This window comes from Cygnus atratus, chromosome 5 (assembly GCF_013377495.2).
Source record: "Cygnus atratus isolate AKBS03 ecotype Queensland, Australia chromosome 5, CAtr_DNAZoo_HiC_assembly, whole genome shotgun sequence".
Taxonomy (NCBI): domain Eukaryota; kingdom Metazoa; phylum Chordata; class Aves; order Anseriformes; family Anatidae; genus Cygnus; species Cygnus atratus.
This window is the reverse complement of record NC_066366.1, coordinates 20,367,392-20,390,621: the sequence shown is the minus strand read 5'-3', so window position 1 is coordinate 20,390,621 and position 23,230 is coordinate 20,367,392. Positions and strand designations below refer to the sequence as shown.

General features: G+C 35.5%; 1 protein-coding gene across 5 annotated transcripts in view; it reads left to right on the top strand.

Annotated features, from left to right (window-relative positions):
* NPAS3 (neuronal PAS domain protein 3) overlaps positions 1 to 23,230 on the top strand; it is a 624,784-nt gene that overhangs the window by 412,694 nt on the left and 188,860 nt on the right. For all 5 annotated transcript variants that reach the window (XM_050710846.1, XM_035552119.2, XM_035552117.2 and 2 more), the window contains one exon: positions 16,185 to 16,274. In XM_050710846.1, the coding sequence (XP_050566803.1) occupies positions 16,185 to 16,274 (90 nt within the window). The remainder of the gene's footprint in view (positions 1 to 16,184; positions 16,275 to 23,230) is intronic.

Here is a 23,230-nt window from a genome sequence, read left to right as displayed (position 1 = left end):
CCTAGTGTTTGATGGAGATGACCAGTAAGGTTGCACTTGGAACTGGGATAACTGTTTGCTGGAATCACATTACCAAGGCCAAACAGCAATTACAGACAGGTGACAAACCTTCATCATCCTAGAGGTGAGGAATGAATGTCTGTATGTAGTTTATAAAGAAATTTTAAAGGTCATATTGGTTTTAGGAGGAAAGTAACTGCAGTGGGACCAATCGCCAAAGTATTATTTGGGGTCTTGAAAAGATGGGCACTGAAAAGTAGTGTTTTAGTTCAATATAATAGTTGGACATACACTAGAAGTCATAATGAGGCAACCTTAGAGTAACTTGTTTCAAGATTTTTGTTCAAATTCAAAACATATTTTTCAGAAATTTGAATTTCTCTTTAAACACAAATATGCTTGCCTGCTCCCTCACACATGCATGCCTTTCATATTTTTACTCAGGATGCTGTGTGAGCCATTCATTATTGACTTGTTCGTTCTCTTTGAAAGAATATCTGCCCACACAAAAAAAAAAAAAAAAAAAATTTCTGTAGGCTTCGTCCTCTTCATGCAGAGTGTGTGGGTGAGGCGTATTTAACCCAGCTGTAAACTCAAGAAAATAACTATCAGTTCCCTCACTGCTCTGGACGCGTTCAGGAAAAGTATGAAAATTAAAGGAAAATGGAGAGTTTCCAGCTTGAGAGGGACAATGGAATGTGATGAATTCCCAAGATTATTGGTGTATTTGGGCTGTTTATGCTATCTTCCATCTGAAGCATGATTTGTTTCCATTTGGCTCAGACTTTGGCTGATCACATCACTCACTAACAACTATTGTAGCTGGACTCCAAGTTGTGTCAAGTTTTGGAAGACGGTATTGTTTTGGGAAATGGGCAAATAGCTTTCAGAACCCTTTGCACACATTAAACTTCCGAAGGACAGCCCATGTATTCCTTGCAAATCCCACATTGCAAATAATGTAAAGCAAATTGTTAGCAGCATTTTGGTACAGGAGAATGTTTCTTCATGGTAGACATTCCTCTCTGCTTCATGCTGCTATTTCTTACAAGTCATTTCCTTTGCTTACAAGGGTAGCAGAACATAAGCTTACAGTCAATTGAGCTTGCCTCTTGTTTCCTGAAGAGATCCCACAAACATGTTTTCAAATCCTTGTTTTTGAGTCTTTGGCCATGAAGTTGCGTATGTTTGTCTAATATATGCCACTTTTTTTCCATCTACTTTTACCATTTTTTTCTCCAGAATGAAATTCATTGTATTTTGTGTTTGCTATAAATACACAACTCAGCTGTATTTCTATCCTTTGTGTCAACATTAAAATTCCCTTGTTCTATGTTTAGCTTGAATAATTACCAAAACATTTGCAATTAGAACTCTAGGATATGACCTCACACTGATTTATTCAGTTGTTTCTTTCTGTATTTAATACATTTCAGATACTGAAAATACCAAATCTTTGTCCTTTTATTTTGATGTTTATCAGTAATGGAAACATTCCAAAACAATCAGCCAAATACCTATGCTTTGTTCATTTATTGCCTTCTCTGAAGATAAATTGACTGTACTCAACTCTCTTCAGCATTTTTCTTCACCTAGATATTATTGCCTTGTGCAGCCACCCCAAGGTGACTGTTATCACTTAATTAAATCCTTGCACGCTGGGAAGAAAAAACAACATTGTTCGTTCATAACCCCAAGGAGTTTTTTTTTTTTTTTTTTTTCTTTAAGCCACTAAGCTTTTTCCTTGTTTTATTAACTTATTCCTGGCTACAACAAGACATACTTTGCTGATGAGCAAAAGGTTGTATTAGCTTTTTATTTTCTGGGTAAACTTATCTTTTCTCTGAGAAAAAAAATGTGGGCATTACAACAAAGAAAAAAATGGGATCTCTCCAAACCCTGCAATTCTAGTAAAGGTCTGTGTAAACATCAAGCTAGTAAAGAGAAACAGGGGAGTAGCAGGAAGGAAATGAGAAAATAAAATGCAAACATAAAATTGGAACAAGACAAAAAACTAAGATGACGTGTATATACACAGAAAAACTACTGCAGTGCTAAGGGAAAATTGGCATAAGGAATAGCGTTTTTGAAGAGAAAAATATATCAGGGCTCTTTATGTTACTGTCTAGGGCAGCATCTTTTTATTAGCCTCTTGGTTAATGTCCTCTCTCTGTTTATTGATTTTAGACTACACAACACTGTGCTCCTGCTTTTACCTTTGCACATTTTTTCCACAGTGCACAATCCTACTTGAAAACTGTAAGAGGAAATATTGCAGATGAGCCATTCGTTGAATATGTGAGACCTGTGATTTGCTTTTATGTTGTTTTAAGCACAGTACTCCATATGAGAAAGTTCACTTGAAGCAGTGAGTTGCCAGAATATGTACAATGATTTAGCTGCCTTTTAGCTCATTTCTAGTCCATTAAACGAAGGACCAGAAAATAGGTTTATCTACTCTAAAATTTGGGCTCAAGCAACCATATGTATTTGTTCATGATGCTAAATCATTTTGCCACCTGCTGTGTTCAACAAGCATTTAGAAATAGTAAATGCTATTTAAAGCTGTAATATTTGCAAGAGCAGTTTATGCTGTGGTATCATTTGTATGAAAAGTGTAACATTTTAGTGTGTGATAGGACACAGCTTTTAAGTAGTTGGGTAATTGTGATTTTTTAAATATTACTACTTGTGACGTATAGACTATAATTATTGTAGGTCATAGACAGTAGTATATATTTGTATGTGAACCACAAAATATTGCTGGATTTGTACGGATTTGCTCCAAATCCAGCATGACTGTTGTATGTACCAGTAGATAGACTCTAGAATTTCCTTGTTCGTGATAAACTTTCAGCTTAAATTGTGATTTGTTTTCTCTGTGCATTTGCATTCTTGTCGGCAGCTTTCTGAATCAAATAATTAATTTAACAACATTTATACAGCTTAAATTTCTCCCTTTCTTAGCAATAACAAAATCTTTTGGTATAGCTCCAGCAACTTGAGGAATGCTTTCCAATCTGTGAGCAATGGATTTGACACCCAGAGGGATTTTAACCCATACTCTATGTTTTTGTCTAATCTATTTTACCTTTGAGGCCTGTGTACTATCTACAGATCAATCTGCCCATCTTAACGAACATATCACAAAGGTATCTGAAGTCCCTTTTATTTGGAATAAAGGCAATAGCAAATGTATCAGTTATTGGGATTTTATGTTTGGTTTGGTTTCAAATAACTCTTACAGAGCAGTACAGGAAACAATAATTCTGTTCTGGTGTCAAAAAGGTGAGATTCTTCAGAACGAAGTCTGGCATCAGTAAGAGCTTTAGGAGTGGGCAATGAACAGAATTTGATATTTAAATTTGTTACTGTAGGCTCACTAATAGCAAATAGCTGTGGTAAATGCATACTTTCTATTTGTTTTCCAAAACTGTTTTTATCATTTTTTTCCTTTTTTTGTGTGTTCCTAACTGGAAATTCTAGGTCTCCATTTGCATTACTATAGATGACTTTTCATAAATGATTTTAACAGTAGCTTTTGATATCGGTGGGGGGCATAGTGGCTTCATTGCAGGATTAGGAAACAGCACAGGTAGCTCGTGAGGGAGAATTTTATTCCAAGAGTGTACAGCTAGAAAATGTGGCAAGATAAAATGTTGTGTAAAACAAGGATACTTTAAAGTTTCATGCAACATGAATGTCCACCTTTTAGGGTCAAAAAGTCTTTTGAATTTCCAAGTGTTCTTCTATGTTTATCTTCTGTTAAAAACGTAATTGGGGAATAGAAACATCTTAAGTGCAATTGGAAATCTGCTCTAGGAAGTTGAATTGTAATCCCACTAAGGATAGTACTAGGCTGAAAAACTGTTTAGATTCAAAACCTTAACTCAGAACTCAGACGGTCATCTCAGATGTGGAAAACATTTGGTTGTATTTTTGCTGCAGTTATTCTGTGTGTGTGTGTGCTTCTGCACTTTCCCATCTGGTTTCAAGCCAGAATCAGGGAAGGGCTGATAAAACAACATTTCTTTTTCACTATAGTGACCGAAAACAGATTGAAAAAATTCAGATAAATGTCGGAACTCATTTAAGCATGACCACTTAAATTTATTTATTTTAAGTTAGAAGGGTTGCTGCCAATTAAAATGGCAAATTTACATGCAGAAGTCTATCTATGCTGCTTGCTCTGTTGTGCGTCATGCAGCATATTCATTTGGGCATAGTAACAGAACCTGAACTAGAAAGGCATTCACACGGCAGCATAAAAAGCACTGACAGCATTTAGTTGCCTGCGTGATTTTGGCTCAAGGTAGGTTTCCAGTGATTTGAGGAGAGGAAAGGCAAATGGAGAAAAAAAAATAAGCTACTGAGAGAGGTAACAGAAATTTTGAGGAAATTCTGTGGATTTTTTTGTTTGTTTTTCAAAAATGTTGAAGTTAACTTGTACAAGAAGTTCCCACACTGATAATCCACAAGTAGGATTTGAAAGTAAACTGCACGAGGGAGAAGAGATGTTGTCAAAATGCAACATTACAGGACCTTCAGGTAGCAGGAACAGGAATTTAACGCTGCACAGTAATGATGCCAAGATAACTGAAGACAACTGCATGAGATTTAGAGAACCAAACAAATACCTAAGGTATTTCTTACGGTCTAAAGAAATACATTGCTTAAGGCAGGAGACAATAGCAGATATGTGATGTTTAAATCAAGCAGAAAGAAGAAAAATATCACAGTGGCAGCAGGGAAAGCTAGGATGTTATACTCGCACTGTGTGTTTAAAACATCATAGTTAGAAGAAATTAGAAGTGTTTGCTTAGTTTACTTTGGGTGGTTCTGAATAAAAAGAAATTTTGGCAAGAGTAGAGGAGTTTTCTTTCATCAGTTCCATAGATGAAGGCAATTTTACCTACCACAGTTGTCTTAGGGACAGACTTTAACCTTCAGGTTTGTTACAAATTGGAGTGAAACCAATAGTAACAGTGCGGAGCAATCATGTCAGTTCCTACTCAGGACAAGGGATACAACATATGGATTGTTGACACGTGCAATAAATAGCATAGGGATGGTGTTGTCAAGACTTATTTGGGGCTCTTTAGGTAATGTGGTGAGTGGATTATTGACAAAACAGACAGCTCCTGTACTCTGTAGTGTCAAGGAAATTTTGAGCACCCTGTGATGATCAGGTTATTGATACTTTAAGCTGCAGCTGTTCCAGGGGCCCCCTTAAGGGCATATCATGACACTTTAGGGCTGTGCTGTAAAACCGTGTGGTAAAAATATGGGGGAATTTTTTCACATGGTTACTGTGAAACTGCCTTTCTAAGAAGAGAAAAGATGATCTTGGTTGATACCTTGTATTTCTGGCTTTTGCTGGTGGTATATGGACAAATCATAACTCAGTCACCCCTCCCCACCCCAGAAAACAGAGTTTCATTATGGAAATACAAACAGACCCTTAATTATCACAGCAGTCAGAGGTGCCACTGTAATCTATTAACTTGTATGTATAAAAGAATGTAAACCTTCTTCACTGAAAGAGCTGCTCTGTGCCGTTGATATGCTTGAATTTATGCAATGAACTGGTAAACAGCAAAATCCATACTTATCTTTATCTACACAGACACTTTCCCACTTTTGTATGAAATACACTTCTGGAGTGATACAGTCTAACCTCAAAACACTTGAAGGAAATACTGCAATCCAGCTTAGACATATTGACTTTACCGTGTAGAATGCAGATGTAGTGGACAGTTTTTGAAATACTTCTATTATTAATGAAGTCTCTAACTGGTTTCAAGAAATTGTTTTTCTGTTAGTTCCACATATTCACTGTACTGCCATGTTCCTTGCTCTTAACTCCACAGCCGAGTAAATGGAAACCAGCTCTTCCATGGGTAACAGAATAGCACAAGAGAATTTTCAGTGGACTTCCATCTTGTCTTCTATGGACTTATGTGTCTAAGGCAGTGTAAGCTGGCTGAGGCTTTTTCAGTGCTCAGGCTGTTTTAAGGTCTCTCTGCTATGTAAATGATGTGATATCTAATACTATAGAAACTCATAGTCCAGCTTTTACTACTGCAAAGGCTACTGGAGGGTCTTTTCTGCATTATCAGTCTTTTTTCAATGAACGTGGAGGAATTTTGCCAAGACTTCCGCCTGCTGTCAAATCTAGCAAAAACTATCCATGGATTAGAATGCTGTTAGTAGGAAGTCAGACAGACATGTAGGGCAGAGGAAACTATGTTCAAAGTTGGAAGAATCACTTCACCAGCCAGACCTCAAAGGGAGATCAGTATATTTTTTAATGTCTATCTAAATCTCAGTTTTAGTAACTGGAATGTTTTGTTCATGGCAGTCCAGATTCCTTTTATTTTGAGGGTCGCAGGACTATGGAATCAATAGTAACAGTCCTGGAGGGATTTCTGTGCTGGTCTTGACTCAGCAAACAGCTACTTTAACTTAGTCCAGCTGTAGATGGATCCTAGAAGTCTTCAAAGTGGACATCTATGGAACTGCTACACAGTCCCATAAGTGGAGGAAAGAATTGGTATAGAAAATGGATCTCCTGCATTGTTACTAGGATTAACTACAGCTGGAGGAATTCTCAGCTGATTAGGACCAGGTTCTGCCTTCTTTGTATTACAACATAGGATAAGAGGCTGAAGATAAGAACACGGAGTTTTATTTATTTTTCCATGTATCTTTAAGGGGTTAGTTAGAAATGGTGCTGGATTGAATGGACTTTGTATTTGTTCTTAATATCCTGTGATCTTATTATTTCTATATTCTGTTGTCTATAAAGTATTCTAAAGTCTATGAAGTATTCTCAACATGTTCTTATTTCAAGAAGAGTATAAATCAGTATGATAGGCTAGGTAAAGGATTCAACTCAATTTCTCATTCAGATCTATTTTGGTTATCTGTATTGCCATCTAATAGATTAAAGATGCTAAACATAAGCCCCTCATCCTGTTTTTCCCTGAGCACAGTCTCTCTGCTGCTTCATATATATGAAACTGTGTGATGCAAGTGAGAACACGTACTCAATTCTGGGCTGGAGGGCTATTTCTAGCAAACCAATTGTCAGGATCAATCACCAGAGCATCTGAGCACCCACTGAGTGCAGGTGTTATTTTAAGAGTACAATTAACTCTATATCACAAATTCTTCCCTATAATTTCTTTTTTTCACCTACATTTTTTTAGGCAATAAACACTTGGATAGCTTTATCTGTTAACTTTCACATAGTATCCGATTGCGTAGATTAAAAGAAAAGCTTATCAAACAGGCAGGTATGTAGTGAATACGAGTGATCTGGAATGGATCTTACCTAAGCTGAAATACTCATACATAACACAAAAGGGCTTTAAACTTGTTACTTTGGAAACAGTGTCGTCATAATAATACTTGCAGCTCCCACAGTCAGTTGTGCTTGTATAGGCACTTATATCAGCACTACATTCCATTCAGTTCAGATTCCCACAGTCTCTTGCCCTGTGATCAGTCTGAGATGCAGATCTGGGGTTTTAGCCCTCACCCTACCAACACCCGCTATTTATCATATCTCCGTCTACTCAGTCAATTCACTCTTTTGATTTTGGCGCTCGTGGAAGTAAATATGCAAGTGCTTACAGTATCAAGTCCTTAGGGCAGCACCTCTTGGTGCAGAAGTGCATATACGATTGTAATACTTGCACCAACAAAGGACAGAAACAACTTGATATTCAGATTCTATGTATTCAAAGCAAAGCCAGTCCACAGCCAGATATACATTTAACTCTGACCTGAAACAATCACATTCTCAGGGTAAGAGATATATAACATAATCTCTGTATGAAAATTCTTATCCTAAATGGTACAGTTGATTGTATTAGATGGTATGCAGTTATTGGCATTACAGTCTACTGTCCAAACAGTCTGGAAGCAAAACTGTGAATCCTATATAATTGAAGGGTAGGAGCTCATCGGGAACTGGCATCATAAAGATGAAAGGTCAGTGCTTTAATATACAACTCCCACAAAATTGAATTTTAATTAAGTGTAACAGTGTTGAATTCCTCCCTCAGGAGTCCTTTTTCTTCCTTTTCTTTACACTAATATATATATCCCTTCTATCAGAAAAGAGAATAGCAAAGAGAAGATAAATATTCTGCCTAGTAAGATTTTAACTTCAGATGTTTTTAACAGTGGTTAGTATAGCATATACTAATGTAAATCAGTATTTTTGTTCAGTAATGAATCATTTATGCAAAAGAATGGAAAATGAACAGTAGCATTTGCCAATGAGAACAGCAGGTTTTGTCTTTTTATTTTGTACTAGTAGACCCCAACAATTGTCCACTGGTGGTTTAAATGTTGTGTGGAAAATTTAATTCTGTACACAGCTTACCTTTCTTAGTTGCCTTTCACAGATCTCTTCAAACAGCTCAGGCTGAAATTGCTCAGACTGAATAGTACAGATTATTCAGACTGTTAAGTAGTTCAGTTTTCAGATTGAAAAATTCAGGTTGAAATCAGTCAGATTGTAAACCACAGGCTGGAAACTGCTGAGGGAATGCACAGTTTATCGAACATCATCTTGCAATAAACCTTCTGTAAAACTATTTTCATCGCATCTAAAAGATTACTTATGATCTCCCACCCGTTCCAAAAGAAGCAAAGAGTAAACTCCTACTTCCTATCTCTTGCTAGTGGGTACTACTCACCTTCTAAAATATTTTACTCAAGAGAGGTTGCCTATTTCCCATCACTGGGGTGAAAAACAATTCAAGTAGATTCAAGAATTGTAGCAGATCATCAGACTGTTAAAATCTTAATGCCATGGAAGCCTAGCATGTAAATTAAAATTACCTACTCCACCGACTGACTTCAGTTATGCCAGCACTCTACTGTGTAAGGCATCGGACCACTTCCTACAAATTGTTTAAATCTCTCATAGTACATCAGTGTCTCTACATGAAAACCTGCACGAAGAATTTCAGCAGTTTATCCCAGTAATTTAGATCAGTTAATCAAATAGAAGCATAATAATGAGCAGAGATATAGAGGATATAGCAAAACAGTGCCACTACTTGACCAAAAAAATTCACGGAGATAATTAAAGATCATCTGGCTTCTGTTATTTAACTTAATTTTGTTGTTCTTATCTGCATTTTGGCTTTGATATGGTTCTCTGCATGTTATATGAAAGGTTTGGCCAAAAAAATTATCCTCTGATAAACTGGGTGTAGAATAAATCCAAGCTCTCTGTCCTGGAGTTGTATTTTATTATTATTATTATTATTATTTTCACATTAGTGAGCCTCTCTCTTTCTTTCTGGTAATAGCGTCACAATATAACCTAAGGATATTTTTTCCCCCTACTGTGATACCAACTTTTCAGCAAGTCTAATAGCTCTCATGGTGCAGTTTTGTCTGTACAGTCAGGATGGCTTGGGACTTTGCAGCAATATAGAGTGCCCTTATAGAAAAAAAAAATTACTGTCAACAAGGCAGAGATCTCTTAAAGTCATTTATTGCTTTTGCATATAAAAATTGTCAAACTCTTGGTTTGTTTTTTTTTTTTTTCCTTGAACTAGCATAACTCTGAGATTTGTAATCTTCCTGTGATTCTCAGGCTCATCTCTGATATTTGTCAATCTATTATCAGGGAATACACCTGGGAGTACACCTTAAGAACCTAGCTGCCAGCTTTCAAACATTATTCTTGCCTCTAAACTTTTCTCCTCTATACTTTCCATTTGCAGTCATTCTGATCTGGAACAAAATCTCTTCATTTATTTATTTTAATAAAGTAGTAAATCTGCACCTACCAGTTTTTTCTGCTTTGGTTACATAAACAGTTATTCTGCAAGTCTGGTGAAAGATGCATCAAGGGAATCAGTAAGTTTACTCCTTTGTTTCTTGGCTTTAATCTATAAAACAGATCTTATTATTGACACGTTTATTTTTGGCACTTCCTTGTTGTCATAAATTGCATCCTGACCACATGCGCAAAGAGCGCAAAGATGACCAATTAGGAAGCTGGCATCAAAGTCGTTCCAATCACATCCTTTAAGCTCATACTCTTGCATCATCTTTTTTCCTGCATTTGTTTTGTTGCCAAATAAACATTGCTTTCTTGCCAAATATGTGTCATTGATTCACAAGGAGTCTATGGTCATATAACCATAGGATCATTATGGTGGACTGTAATTAAAAAATGGCAGTGGTATGAGAGATGAAAACAGAATTTTCTGTTTGTTGGGATTTTTACAGTATAGTAAAAAGCTTGTAGCCCAAGGAACACTGCAGTAAGCCCTATGTCTTTTTACTTTGTTCAGGCTTTGTTCTTGTTGTTCTTTGCAAGGTATTAATAAGACTAAAGAGGAGGAATAAAGCTTTTAGAAATTTTTGTAAGTCAGTAGATGATCAAACTTCAGTCATTCATTTTTATTGGCGTATCAAGTATATCACATGTAAAATTGCATTTCCAAGAATAATACTCTAGTTGTCTCACAGTACTTATTTGTGAAAGCCCAAGGTCAGATTTTCTGCCTAAGTAGTTATGCTTTTGTATGTTGGTGTTGCAGGAGGATATTACTCTGATGTCTTAATAGTGAGAGTGCACTGGATGGGCACTGAAGCATTGAATCCGATTTCTGTTAACCATTGTTCGTGCCGTACATTTCATTTGAGACCCCTGCCCAAGAATGGCTGCCATTTTGAAATGAAACTTATGGTTTTGTTGTTAACCTTAAGCCATGCTATAACACAATAAATACATTATGTAATGATATGTTTATTGCAAGACAGGGACTATTTGCTTTAGTAAGTGTCAGTTGCATCTAATACTGCCTCTCGTTTAAGAAAGAGTAAAATATTTTTGCTGTTATTGAACATTGTATGTTTAATTGGTGACAGGCTTTGTCCTCAAATTAATGCCTAGCTCCAGTTATAATATCATTATGTCATAACAGTGAAAAATTCTAATTAAGATGATCTGTTTGCCAGGAAAAAGTTTAGTGTATCAATTAATCTATTTTATCAGGGGGAGTACTCCCTACCTCAGCCCCTATCTCCTGATCAGAGTCTGAGTTACGAGAAAAACATCACAGATGCATGCTGCATTGGACAAAGAACACATGCATGCATTTAAATCATGTATATCTTACTTTTTACTGATGTAATTGTGAAATATGTTCTTTTTGCATTCATAATTAGGGGGTGGAACAGATGGTGAAGGCTTAGTTTAAAATAATCTGTCATTAAAATAACCTAGCCTACTGGTAATTCTTCACTCTAACTGGAGTTTAGGTCAGGGTAACAGGGTTTTTTGCAGTGTTGGAATACACTAGAAGGAATTAGGGACTTCATGGATAGTATGAAATATGAGGATATTCTCCAGAAGGACACTGTAGTAAGACCCCAGTGAATTAAATCTGTCTGTAGTGGGAATATGCAAAAATAGCAGGGACAAAATTCCTCTGACAAATATAAATTCATTTAGTGCAATGCATTATACATTAGCACATATTCGGTCAAAGTGGTACAGTGGGTTTCATATCCTGAAAGGAAATAACCTCACTATTCTACAACTACCGTAAGAGACACTTAGTATTTTGGGTTAAAATCCAGTGCTTTACATTTTCATATTATTCTGATGTCAGAGGACATAAATTATAATTATTGGCATTATTATTCAGAGATGCTGTAGGTAGTGACTTTTACATTTGAGTCTCACTTCCTTCATGTCTACCACATTGACTTGCTGGTATGTGACAAAGGAAATCTTATATCAGTCCTGCCTCTCTAGTTTAGAACAGTTTTCAGGAATAAGAAAACCAGCTCAACAAATCAGATACTTGCATGTCTTTAAAGCATTTATTTTAGTGTTTCCTTTAAGATTTCATTCTCTACCAGCTTTGAAAGAAAGCGTATAGATTTCAGCATGGTATTATGATAAATCTTCTCAAGGAGGGGCGAGCATTAACATTTGTGTCAGTTCTTTTTCATCTTAATCCAACCTTGGTTAATAATCAGAAAATTCTACATACTGGGTAAGAAGATGTAATTAACCCTTTGACCTCAGAATCTTAATTGGCGCCTGTTGAAAACAGTGGGGCAGTTTAAAAAAAAAATAAAAATTAAAAGTAACCTGTGGTGATTGAAACAGCATAATATATAATGGTTTTCTGAAATCAGAAGTACTGGGGAGCTTCAGCTTTAATCACATTTTGCATATAACCAGTAAGAGTAGGTTTAAAGAAGAAGTTGCCAGTCTTCCTTAAATTGAATTGTGCTTAAAATTGACAGGTGGGGTCACCCTTACCATTTTTAAGGTACCACACTAGATGGAATAGCACTAAGTTTATGAAAATCAACCTCATTTTTAAAAATAAAACCAAAATGAATTCACTAATACTTTCCTAACAGAAGATGCTATACCTTGATATTCTCTTCCAATGGAAACTGGCTATGTAATGAATACCAGTTGCCTTTTCAGGACTTATTTCTATTCAACTATTTCTATAGTTGATGATAACTTCAGAGCAGTGGAACAGAACAGTAAAACTGTTCAGAAATTCCAGCAGGAAATGACAATATGGAGCTCAGTTTAAAAGAGGGGCTTAAAAGCTGACTAAACCCAGTACACTTCTCACATTTGTTGTCTTCTTAGCTATACAAATGTAGTATGAATAATGCTTCCAAAGATTTTTCATTAAAACAAAATTGTCTGTAAATAGGTAGTGTACAATGATATCATATACTCTTTTTCAGTATATAATATAACCTTTGTTATGTTGTCTGCCACCTTTCTCTGAAGTCTGTTGCTCTCTTGGCATGCACAAAGGACATACGCTTTATGAAAAATTGAAAAATTTCAACACGCATTACTTAAATAATAAATATTCATAAATAATACCTATGAATAACGAATGAGACAGTCCTTCAGAACTACTGTTTGACCTGTATAAGGAACAACAACATTGTCACAAAAGTGGTCCATCTCAGCCCTTTCATACTGGCAGGAGGAACTGCCTTGCATTGGACAGTGGCCGTTTCTTCCCCATTTTTTATGTTCATTTTTCTTTTGTATGAGGACTTGAGCTTAGTACTTCTAATGTCTTTGCATTTGGGGCATGGAAATAGTTAGCTGTTCCATTAGCTATCAATCAGTGGCTTTTTCAAAATATAAATAATCTGTCAAATTGTCTCTATTGAACAAAATGCTGAATTATGTCAGTATTTGTACTCAAACATAACTTCAGGGAGCAAGGAAAGGAAATGGAGGAAGAAGGCAGGACCACCACATAGTAGCCTCAGTTGGCTTAATGAAGTGATTTTATGATGTGGGAAATGACTAGTCATGCATGAAGCCAAAGGAGTAGCGGGTATGCTCACTCTCCCTGCCAATCTATCAGTGATGCCTTCTTTGTACCTCACTTGTGAAACTAGGAGGTGAGTAAGGAAGTCTCCCAGAAGGAAGCAGATGAACAGGATAAAGAATAAAAACTGTTTAATGAAGGGAAAGATTTGGAGTAGATGAAATGGAAAAATAAGAAGGGAATGATGTTGCTTAACGCTTCTGACTTTAAGACTCTTCCCAGTTGCTGGTGACTTTGCAAATTTAAGCTATGAAAGTTGTAATTTCTTTTTGCTCTTGTGTAGACCTGAGATTAATTTAATTATATTGTTTCCAGCAAAACTGGTTTTCGACAGTTCCAGGACAACAGTGAGGAAAACAATTATGCCTAATCAGTGTTAAAAGCTTTGTACGAACTTGTTTCATTAGGAAGACTGAGCTTCTAAATAAGATGCTTACTGAAAAAAGAAACATGACAGCCATTATTGACTTGGAGAATTATTTTTGCTGTTCTCACAAAACTCTATGCCAGATAATTACACAGTAATATAGTGTACTAAACAGAACAGATCATAAATAAACCGTATGGACCCTTTTTCCAGTAAAGGAGCAAGGGGACCACGCAAACTAAAAGCCTAGATATGTAAAAAATGAGACGAGGAAAATTGTTTTTATATGATACACAAAAATCAATGAAATTTCTTTCTTTGGGATATTAATGAGCCAACAAGATAATGTGATTCCAAAAAAACAGTCTTTAGCACATTAGTTATAAAAGTAATTACAGGGAATATCACCTGTCACAGCCATGCCAACTTGTAACAACCTGAGGTTAGAAAGAAACTTCTGGTAGGCTTGTCATTACCTACATAGCCAGTATTGGTACTTCAAATCCCTATTTTGAATCATCTAGTTACACACTGACAGATCCAGGAAGACCAGCCACCGCTGATAGGCCATTAGTCTGATTCAGTATGGCAATTTATTGTTGCTCTTGGAGAATGGCGTTCTAGTAAGGACATATATAGGTGGCCAGGGAATCAGTGTGACAGTCTTCTAACAGAGAATTAAACCAATTTCCTCAAAGGAACATGGGACAGAGTATTAGGAAAACTTAAACCAAGACCTTTAAAGATTTACTCTTCTCGTCTTTCTGTGACAGGGAAAGTGGATAGCAGCAGAAGAAATGATACATAGCTGGGGAGATCAAAGGTTTTGATTGTCCTTGTATAGATCTAAGTTTGAACTTCACTGCTCCAAATTTTCCACCTGTTATTGATGTTAAAATTCAAGGAACTGATGTTAATCATTTGAAAAGAAATGATGATGATTTATAAGAGGCCATAAATGGTTTGCATAATATAAATGTTTTTATATGAAGGAAATCTATGCAGATTTACATTTTTATTAATTCATAAATATAAATTAGAGTCTTTTTTTAATGCAGTAAGACTTTGTATTCCAATATGTGGTATGTTCGTTTTAGAAAACACATTTGAACTAATTTCACCACCTACTATATCAGAAAGGGGAGAACACTTCCCAAAGACAATTTCTGACCAGCAATGTGTTAGAAATTAATCAAGGAGTAGAAAAATCAATAAAATTAAAAAGCCTAAAAAATCACTGTTCTGTACGTGAAAAGGAATGAAAAAATTACATGACTTTGTTGTCACATTTTTCTTCAAATTTGTGTGCCTCTGTGACCTTTCTTTTTTTTTTTTTCCAAAATCATGTTGGTGTCTCAAATGGTACAGTTATATTTTTGCTCTACCTTTATGCCAAAGGAATGTTTTGAGTGGGATGTTTTGGGGTTGTTTCTTGCTCATCTTAACGTCTGGGGAGTTTCTTATTCCCTAAGCTATTTTAGCATTTGAAGTTTCTATGATTTTGTGATTTTACTTTTTCAATAGTAAATACTTTTTTTTTTTTTGCTAATAATCAGACTCATAAAAAGCATAAAACATATAGTATATAAAAGACAGTTTCTTCCTATTGAAGATTTGCTTATGTTCCTAGAGGTATATTTTCATCTTGATGTGCAGTGATTTACTCCACATGTCGGTTTAGAATATAGTCCTTTGTTTATTAACTGCAGTCATGTTTCAAAAGGTATGCATTAATCTGTGCAGTCATATTTGGATTTTTGCAGTTGCAATGGAAACTGCATGCAAAGACCTAAACCTGTCAAAATAAACTCTGATCTAGAGTTTTACACCAAAGAGATGAAATTCATAACATTTCTGTAGACCTAAGCTGTAAACATATTTGACAGTAATCTGCTGATTGGCTTTGTTTGTTGTCTCACAAAAGAAAAATGGTGTGTGTGTGTGTGTGTAATCCTCAATTCATTAACAAATTATTGAAGTCCATAGTGATTTGAATTATGGTAGAATTTTCTCTTTTTCAGTTTTTGTAAGTGAAAATTCTCTGCTTTGATTCTGGGGGGGGGGGGGGGGGAATCTTCTTACATACTGTTTGATTGGAAGGTTATTTGTTTCTCTTATTTATTTCTTCCTGTTAAAAAAAAAAATAGTAATAATAAAATAAAATTGAAGAACACTATTTTTCCATATTCCTTCTATATGCAAATGAGATAATTTTTATATAGTATATGGCAGATGTAAGCATGACAGTAAGTCCTTGAACTTTGGAGTATAATCAGATATTGATTTTTAATATGTAAATTCTATAAAGGAATTCTTAATGATTCAAATCAAAAACACAGGAATCTGAATATTTTGCTCAATTTGTTCTGTGATGCCTTTGTTTGAATCCATTTCTGTCTGGAATTTGGAATTTTAATTATCTATTCACTTTTCTTTCTCTGCAGTCCCTGGATGGATTTGTATTTGCACTAAATCAAGAAGGAAAATTTTTGTACATTTCAGAAACTGTCTCCATCTATTTAGGCCTGTCCCAAGTAAGTACATGCTTTCAATTCTAAAGTATACTTGTGTGTGATGTGTTCTTCTGTTTATAATTCTAAGAGAAATAATAGCCTGGTTTCTGTATTTTGCATGGATTATTGAATTAGTTTTTTTCAAATTGCATCTGGTTCATTCTGAGATGTAATTGAAAAACTTGTCTATCAGTATTGGACGTTCAGATAAGATAAACTTGTGCCTGAAAACTTTTTTGCCATGAAGGATCATTATTAATTTATTGAGAACAAATGAAGTTTCTTTTCTCAGTTGTTTTGAACTTTAAACCTCTGTACCTGATAGGAAAGGGACACGCTAATAGTACTTCCCTTGTGTCCTATTACTGGATGTTTATGGAGTACCCTGCATTATCCAGGGAGCTGACACAATGACAGGGAGTCATTTGGAGTCAAGAAATGCTGAAAGAGACCATTAAAATGTCTTGCAGGGAGGGTTCGAACCAGGACACATTTTGCCGCTTCCACAAATGTTCACTAATACAAAAAAAGATTATATATATAGTAGTTGTTTTTTTATGTTATTGTTGACAACTGCTTTTCAAAGATTAAAAGGTGAGACAAAAATGGAGGGAAATTTGCTTGTTGATGCTTATTCCTAAACCTGCTGCATCACACATCTTTAGGTGGAATAGCTTCTCTCTACTTGGGCTTAGAAATGCAGCAGAAACATTTTGCATGATGATTTTCAGGGTAAGATATCTACTTCTATTGCAGATACCCAGAGGAGAAAAAGTAAATCTGATATAATATTTATTTCAGCTCCTTTAAATTGGTACCCATACTGCTATGATGAGGCAACTATTATCACTGGTAACTATTAGTTTTGCTGTGCCTCAACAATAACAAAATGGGAAATGTTAACTTTTGTTGAAGAAAAGGACTAATTTTAAATATTATCTGGTGAGAATCAGAATAGAGGTTCATTAACTCCTCAAAGAAAGTGCAAGCAATTGGCTAAAATAAGTTCAGTAATTGTTAATTTGTGCTGGCTTTAGCAAGCCAAATAATAGAAATGGAAACAGAGCTGTTTTTAACTCATATCCGTATTCTTGTCTCTCATTAAAGTCCCTCGTTTTGTAATAGACTTTAATCCCTGCCTTAATCTGTTTGGGAGTTGGTATCAGGAGTCTCAGATTTTGAAATCGGTGTGCTACCATGTTGCTAATACAGTAAAGAATCAGAACTTTAATGTTTATTGTTGTCTTATGCTCATATTAATCTGTTTTATGCATAGTACCCAACAAAGTTTAATAAGCCAGTAAAGAAGAAGGATGGATAATTAGTTTATGCAGGTAAATGCTAATTAGGAAACTCCTGAAAGGCATCCATTATACACTAGCTTAAAACAAATTTTACAGCCCTGGTTAGTGGTGTAATCCAAATTCTGTCAAGGCAACTGCATTTTCTGTAATTGAGATGTGTATGTTTGCTTTGCATAACAGATGGCTCTGTATGCTTAGACTGATAGCTAGGAAAATAATAATTGCATTATTCTGGCCAAAAGAATATTAGCTCTTGGGTTTTGGCCATTTCAGTCAGTCCTCCTGCCAGCACAGCATATGCACATATATGGATTGGATTTTCAAGGAAATTGATGCATCTGGAATAGTGTGGCCATCTGAAATATCATCTGTTCAAGAAAAATTTGGCTTTAACCCTATGCTAGTCTCTTGTTAAAAGCATTTTCTGCCAGTGCCTTTTTAACTATAGGACTCAGTAAATCTTTCCTTACTCTGAACTTATATCATATTGGTGAGGCTTTACACTTCATTTTGATCCCCATATACATTTCAAGCAAGGGTTCAGATAAATTAAGAAATTTTCTTTGCATGTTAGAGTATTTGATATATCAGTATAAATGTTTCCTTGCATTCACTGCTGAGGGTATTGATGGAAAAACTACAAAAAAATCAGAATCAGGACTGTGGATTTTAATACAATAATAGGTTCTATCTACTGAGATCCACTAAAATATCTGTAATTTTCATTGCTTTTCTCTTCTGTTTTTATGGAGATACTTTGTATTTCTCAGACCTATTGTGTTTATATTTTTTTATCTATTGTTCGGTTGGTATACTGTCATATAGCTAAGTCTCCAGCAATGATGAAAGGAATGCTGTAGCTACTTGACTCTAAATCACTATTCAAAGTGATTTTTCTTGGAAAAAAAAAATTAGCAAGAATATCCTTAAAAGTATTCCTCAGATGGTACTTTGAAATGCTGGTATGTCCACTACAATAGTCTAAATTCTGAATTTCTGGAAAGGTGCTACATAATACATGTGGTATTGCATTTCTTGCACTGCACGTAAATATTGACAGGTCCTGATCTTGATACAAGCCCCCACCCCCCTATATTTGTATGGAACCTCTAGACAATTTTGCATTGCTGAAGGTGCGAATCATCATCCTGAAGTCCTAACTTCAGAGTTTTACTTCTAGTCAAATGCCTTGTTAGATGCTTCATTCTTTTTTTTTTTCCTTCTTTTTAAACTAGTATTCATGGAAATAACTTGTAATATGTTTCATGCTTACAATGAAAATATCTAATGTCTCTTAGCTAAAGGAAAATAGTCAATGTACCCAATCTTTGCAGGTATAAAGAGTTTTTCACTGAACCCAATTTTTCTCTTTTCTGAACATTGAAAGCCAGTGGTAGAAAACAAATGGATGCTGATATTCTAAGATAGCTGTAAGGCTAATAGTAAAGAAATCTGATAAAACGATATCTTGGGAGGTAGTCTGGCAATGATGATATTAAAGTTACTTCTGGCAAAAATAACAGTATATTCAAACAGTAAACAAAATTTACAATAAACACTCTTCTGACATTACAGTGGATGTACCTTGCACGTAGAGACCCATAGATGTATGTTTTGAACAATTTATCTCCCAGCTAAAGCTAACCAAGAATTTTAAGTTAGTTTTGCAGACATGGATTTTGTTTTTTCAGAGCATTTCATTGTGGGACTGTAATCAGAGCAGTTTCAGAGGACACAGACACGTTTTGAAGTAGAGAGAAAAACGCTATCTTAGCTGAAATTGAGGACTGAAAGAAGGAAGAGAATAAAGAAAAGAGAGAGGGGGCAAAATCTCCCAGTTATATATTCAATCTGTATAAATTGCCACAGATCAATTATACTTGGGGCAAGCCAGAATACTCCAACATACTTTCCAGTATTCAGTAGTTTCAGGATCTGCAGTGTTTGCTGGAAAACCCAGGCATGACTAGAACCACGCACTGCAACAAAGATTTCTTCCCTCAGTTGGGCAACGTGACTTGTGACTGTGTAGTTTACCCTTGTGCCAATACACTTTCATACACTGCACCTCTGTAGTGATGCAAAAATGTTTTGTCTTCATCTGCTTTCTGAGATTTTCAAGTTAGCAGTTAATTTTTCATATGAAGGTAACAGCCATTGTTTTGAAAATCCAGCTCCAGGTTTCCTTTAAGAAATGGGATGAGGCACTCAAGCCACTCCTTCAGGCACTTGGAAGTTGATATAAGTACCTACCTAATTTCAATTCTGTTGCCGTCTCTGCATTTGAGACTTAGTACAAAAATATGCTGATACAAGCAGTAAAAAATGGGGAGAAAAATTTGTCTAGAACAGAGGATAAAATTAACAGATGTATGGGGTTCCGGGGTCAATAGAAAATATTATGGACTGATAAGCTAGCTAGGATACTTTTATTTTCAGTAAACAAATTCTTAATCATCTCTCACCAACATTTGAAATCAACAAGGGTATTATGCATTATTCCCCCTTTTATGAAGTCCACACCCTAAAGTAAAATATTTCCTACCTTTGCTCCTGCTTGTACAGAACACAGACCAGGTTTTCAAATTGGCCTGTTGAAAAGAAAGTTCACTAAAAAGGAGCAGTGCAGCTGCAGACATAATAAGAGATGATAGAGGTGAAGAAAAAACAGTAACAATAAATTGTTGAGATTTTGTGCTTTTTTAAAACAAAGCAGGCAAAGCCAACAGGTATTTGATGTGTGTACTGTGTTACTAATAGCATAACCTGTCTTCTTATTTTGGGTTTCTGTGCATTTGTTCTATGAAATGGGAAATAAAATTATAGCCACGGCACACAAGTACAAGGTCAAATAAATGACAGTACTCAGTCTATTTGTGAAGCTATTCTGAAAAGGAACCATGGTGCCAAATGTGGTTTATTTGAATAATAAAGAAGAATTAGATTCCCTTGATAACTTGGCTGAGGGCCAATAAATCACTGGAGGTTAAGAATGCCTTGCAACAGCCATGTATTTCTTTTTCTTTTACGAAGCGTAAACCTCAACTACTATGCTCTACCTATTTTTCAATGCAAATCAACTTGAGGTTAGTAGATGCTTAAAGGATTGCTTTGTGCTCTGTTTCCTTAAAAAATAGTGTAAAGCAAAACTTGCACTGATTCTGTAGGTTCTACCTTATTTTCCCACTGTATCATTACCTAAATAAAAGTAATAATACTAAAAAAAAGGCAGGAACTTCACAGAAAAACTACATTTCTTTAAGCAAATTCAAACAGTAGCCAAATGAGAAAAGTTTTTTATTTGTTTGTTTTAGTGTTCTAAATTTATACACTACTATATAGAATGATAAATTCTGCTCATCTAGTAAATTGTTGCACTAGCATTGATAATTTTTGAATAGCTTGATCCCTTTAAAATTTATTAAATGAAAGCCTGGGAAATTCTGTGTTGGTCATGTGTTATTAAAGATTTTTTTCTCTGCATGTTCAGCTTAAGAAAGTTCATTTGCTTTTATCTTTTATGCTAAAAGAAGAAGGTGAGCAAGGGAGGAACTCTTTTGAAAGAGAGTGGCTCTGAGGATTTTGAGAGCAGAAAGAAAATATAAGTATCAAAATAATTCAGAAACAGTACAAGGCATGGTGGCACATTATCAATTTACAACATTTAAATTGATAAATGTTTGGTGGTGAAGGCCTACAAGGGCACTTTGAAAAGCAAATAGCGACCTGGTGAAGAAATTGATTTTTTCCCCCCTGAAAATGACTGCATGATGCATCATTTGACTGCATGCTGTCCAAGTGCTTGACAGAGATAATCTCAGCAATCCCACGGGTGACCTTATCGTTCTCACCAGGGCAACTTTGTCTAGGTTCTGACTTTGTGCATGTCAAGGTTTCTTCAAGCAGGATCCTTAGGGGGAAAAAGTTCCTCTGTTCGATCCAGATATTGAACTGCTCTTCAAGGCACTCCCCCACTCCCAAAAAGGCAAGCTTGTTTCTTTTTTTCATAATTATGAATGAACCGAACAAGAGCAAATATCTATAGACACAGTATCTTTGCTGAAGCCATTATTGCCTTTTCAGTGTAGTTTAGTTTAGTTCTTAAAGGAGAAAGGGTACCTGCCATTAGGGGTTATCAGACACAGCTGAAAGACTCCAAAAACATATGGCAGCCTTCCACATAACAAAAATATCCTGTCTGCTTGCTTTCTTGCACTCGCTCTTCTCAGCTTTATTTGTTCTTAGGAGAAGATTTTGCCATTGTTATAGTATTTTGCATCAGTGCCAATAATTTTTTCTTTATTCGGTTTTTTTAATCCCTATCCCAACCCAAGAACTTTTAAGACAACTCAAGTGCAAATGACAAGCTGACAGAAGTCCTGAACATCAACATCAATATGCATAATTTTGCATAGACACTCTGTAACAACCTTCACTCTATCATCTTGAAGTGATCCAAAACACTTTGCCTGTTTTATCTGGTTATCACAAAACTGTTTTTGTCTAGCATAGAGGAATGTATTGCCCAGACTGTGAAGAATAAAAGCATATAAACATTTGCAGGATTTTTCAAGGTATTTTATATAATGAACAAATTCTTTTTTGTGCATAGTTTATAATGGTTAATTATAATTACTGAGTAGGAACCTATGGAAAGCAGCAAATGTTATGCTCTGTTTGGTACCCCAAAGCTGCTTTACCCACTGCCTTTGACACCCACAGTTCACCATTCAACCTCTTTTACCTCTTTCTTTCATCCACAACATTAATTCTGAGTGAACAAGACGTGCTTCCTTGCTTTTGACAAGATTTGCTGCAGTCTCATGCGACAAAAACCCAACACTCATTCCAGATTCAGAAAGTAGGATTTATAACAGCATTTTAATTTAATGTTGGATGTCGAACATATAAAGAGATCACAGTAGTACTAGAGCTGAAAATTGATGCCTTTTTTATTAGTGTCCTCTCAGAAGTGGGTGAGCCGCTGTTTGTGCAATGGAGCACAGAGCACCACAGTCAGATGAATGAGGATATGCTATCTGCAAGGAATCATATTTCAAACCACTGTCTGCTTCTATTGATGTGCTCAGAGTTGAAAGGTTATGCTAGTAAATGCCATCAGAATTTTCAGCATTAGAAATCTGCGGAATAATCCACTGACTGTCACTTTGTAGTCAGTCCAAATGCAGTATATAGTGCTGCTTTGCTCATTTATTAAACTTGAAATTAACTTATTGTTACTAATCACGTTGTTTTTCTTATTCTTCTACAACACACTTAAATACTGCCAACAGTGTTGTCTTATAGGCTCCATTGAATATAGCGCTCTGTTGAGATAACTAAAGGAATCCAGAATGTCATTTTACATGAGAATCATGTTCCTCTTATTTATTCTTTTGAACATATTTTACCAGCCGTTGAAGCTGAAACATTGAGAACCTTTATGCAGAAGGAATTCACTAGTTAAAATGAATCACACAGATTCTCCGTGCTATAAAATAGAGCCTCATTGGTTTAACGTTTGAAGGCTGAAGACTTTTCATGTCACATAATAATTTCTAGCATTTGATGTTAAAAATAAGATTTTGATAAGGTATTTTCATTGCAACTGTTAACTCTTTCCAGTACTAAATAAGTAAAACCGAGAACATTAGCAATCAGACCAATTTACTT